At 66.4% G+C, this 2,527-nt stretch overlaps 1 protein-coding gene across 1 annotated transcript; it reads right to left on the bottom strand.

The window, feature by feature from the left end:
- Positions 1-430: 430 nt before the first annotated feature.
- Positions 431-2,238, bottom strand: LOC123934466 (EKC/KEOPS complex subunit LAGE3-like). Its single transcript, XM_045994590.1, has 3 exons — positions 1,967-2,238; positions 1,037-1,165; positions 431-748 (listed from the first exon to the last, which is right to left on the bottom strand). The coding sequence occupies exons 1-3, from the start codon at positions 2,203-2,205 to the stop codon at positions 634-636; spliced, it is 483 nt and encodes a 160-aa protein (XP_045850546.1). The 5' UTR covers positions 2,206-2,238; the 3' UTR covers positions 431-633.
- Positions 2,239-2,527: the final 289 nt, after the last annotated feature.

Genomic DNA, 2,527 nt, shown 5'->3' with positions numbered 1-2,527 from the left:
TCACCATCTCTCACGGGCAAAGCTGAAGAGAATTTAAAAGTTCAGTAATTACATTAGAACGTATCTTTCACACATCCATCCAGGAGTGTATTCAAAGTTTTTAGAGAGGAAAAGTTCACATTCAATGGGGAAAACATCAGGAGACATGTGAAACGTGCAAAATATCACCCCTCTTTCATTATTCTCCATTTAGCATATAAACACAAGGAAAAAACCAAGGACACATTCCATCGAGCGGAGAGAGCCGCTGACAGCAAAGGACAGCAAAGGACAGAGAAGGACAGAAGCCGTGTTCTCCCATTTCCTCCACTGTCTTCAGTCAGCTCTTGCGTCTCCCTATCTACATCCCAGAACCTCCCCTCCGCTTCCCGGAGGACAAAGGGAAGACTCTCTGGAGGCGGTGCCACGATGGAAAAGAAACCCAGACAGGGAACCGCAGGGCTCCGTTTAATTGTCTGCAGTGACGAACATTTAAGCGGAAAACAAAACAAACGGGCCCTGAGGCCGGTAGCGGCAGAGGATCAGGCCCTCCTAACACAGTGGCAGCTGGTACAACAGGAGTCACTGCCCCGGGAAGGACGCAGTCCCCGGGGAGGTCCACGTTAGACCTCGGCCCCTCTCCCCAGCCCAGGCTTAGCGGGAAACGGGGGGCCCAAAGCGCCGCATGGTCCGCATCACCAGGGAAAGGTGCTCCAGGAAGTTGAGGACGGAAATTCGCAGGAGGCGAGGATCCTCGGCTCTCCAGCGGCTGAAAGGGAGCAGAAAAGACAACCGAGTTGGAGGTTGAAGCTTCTCCCCTTCCTTGCTCCGCCACCCCCCGCTCCAAATCCAGCCCACCAACCCCGACATCCCCATGAAGGCACCTCCCTGTACCCCAGGCCAGGCTGCAGGCGCAGGCCGAGACAGCCTCCCCCAGCCCCGTCCCTAGAAGTAACCGTTCATGGAGGGTCTCTGTGTGTCCAGCTGAGCGCCCCTTCCTTGGAGACCCGGCCTGCTACCTGCTGCCGCTCCCACCGGGCCCCCTTCCAGAACTTACACGGCCAGGACGCTGCCACTCACTGTCAGCTGCTTCTCCACAGCCTTTCTGTGGGGCTCGGCATCTGGGGCCAGGGACCCACAGGCGATCTCCGCCTCCAAGCGGGATGGAAAAGGCACGCAGAGGGCACTGGAGGAGACGGGCTTAAGGCACCATCCAAACGACTTTGCGCCCGCCCCCGTCCTTCTCAGGCCCCCTGACTACCCCAGGCCCCTTCAAGACAGCTCCCACCCCCTTCCCCGACCTAATCACGCCCAGCCACCCCGCCCCAGATGCCAAGTCGGGCCCATAGCCCCCCAGCCCGGCCCCCGGCAACCGGGTCATTCCCCTGCTCTCCCTCCTTCCTCCCCCGACCCATCCCTCTGAAGCCAGGCCATTGGCAACCTGCTGGCATCTCTCTGCCGCCCCCCACTCCCCCAGCAGCCCTGCCTCCCCTCTGTGCCCCTCCAACCCAGCTGTGGGCCAGACCTCCCCCCAACTTCCCCCACCCCCTCGGTGACCACTGTCCCACCAGCCCTGGGCCGGACCCCCACAGCCACTCCCCCGGTGACTACTGTCCCACCAGCAATCGGGCTGGGCCCCCACAGCCTCCCCACCCCCTGTGACCACTGTCCCACCAGCCCTGGGGCAGACCCCCCATCCGCTCCCCCGGTGACCACTGTCCCACCAGCCCCGGGGCAGACCCCCCATCCGCTCCCCCGGTGACCACTGTCCCACGAGCCGTGGGCTGGACCCCCACAGCCTCCCCAACTCCGTGACCACTGTCCCACCAGCCCTGGCCAGACCGCCCTAGCCGTCCCCAGGCCCCGGTGAACACCGCCCCTCTCCCTGTTCGCCCGCAGGCCGCCCCGACCCTTCGGTCCCTCAGGGGCCCCCGGCGCCCACAGCCAGCCCCCGGCCCAGGCCGCGCCGTCCGCTCGGGCAGGATACAATACGTGTCTTCGGGTCTCCCGCCTTCCGGTCGTGGCAGCGGCGTCTCCGCCCGGCTCCGGGACGTGCCGTGCGCGCGAGACGGGCCGAGCCCTGCCGGCGGCGGCAGCAGCTGCCTCGCCCGCGCCGCCGGGAAAGCCGGGGCCGCCGGGGCCACCGCGACGGTCCCGGCCGTCCGGGCCGTCGTCCGCAGCGTCCGCCCCACCGCCCGCGCCTGCGTCTGCGCCTGCCGCTTGCATGGCCGCCGCGCCCCGCCTCCAACCCCGCCCTCCGGGCGCCGCTCCCACCGCCCCGCCCCTCCGAGGGGCCGCTGAGGAACTCCGGCTTCTTTCCAAAGCTCCGCCTATCGCTCGGACCCCGCCCCCACCCCGCGCACGCGCAAACTGGCTCAGGGAGGGGCGGGGCGGGGCAAAGAGTGCCGGGCGCGTGGCCGCTTCCCGCCAAACCGACCCGGCGGGGGCCCGCCAGGAAAGCCCGCCTCTCTCCACAAGCCCTGCGTCTCAGAGCCCGACGCGTCCCCAGGGCGCCTGCGCCAACCAGCTCCACCGCCGGGCCTGTGGT

This window comes from Meles meles, chromosome X (assembly GCF_922984935.1).
Source record: "Meles meles chromosome X, mMelMel3.1 paternal haplotype, whole genome shotgun sequence".
Classification (NCBI taxonomy): domain Eukaryota; kingdom Metazoa; phylum Chordata; class Mammalia; order Carnivora; family Mustelidae; genus Meles; species Meles meles.
This window is presented reverse-complemented; position numbering and strand designations above follow the sequence as displayed.

Excerpts from the sequence above, each read along its gene's own strand:
- LOC123934466 (XM_045994590.1), bottom strand. The coding sequence starts at position 2,205 with ATGCAAGCGGCAGGCGCAGACGCAGGCGCGGGCGGTGGGGCGGACGCT. Across the intron at positions 1,166-1,966 it reads GAGACCCGAAGACACGTATT|TGCCCTCTGCGTGCCTTTTC; the intron begins GTATCCTGCCCG and ends CGTCTCCTCCAG. Across the intron at positions 749-1,036 it reads AGTGGCAGCGTCCTGGCCGT|CCGCTGGAGAGCCGAGGATC; the intron begins GTAAGTTCTGGA and ends GCTCCCTTTCAG.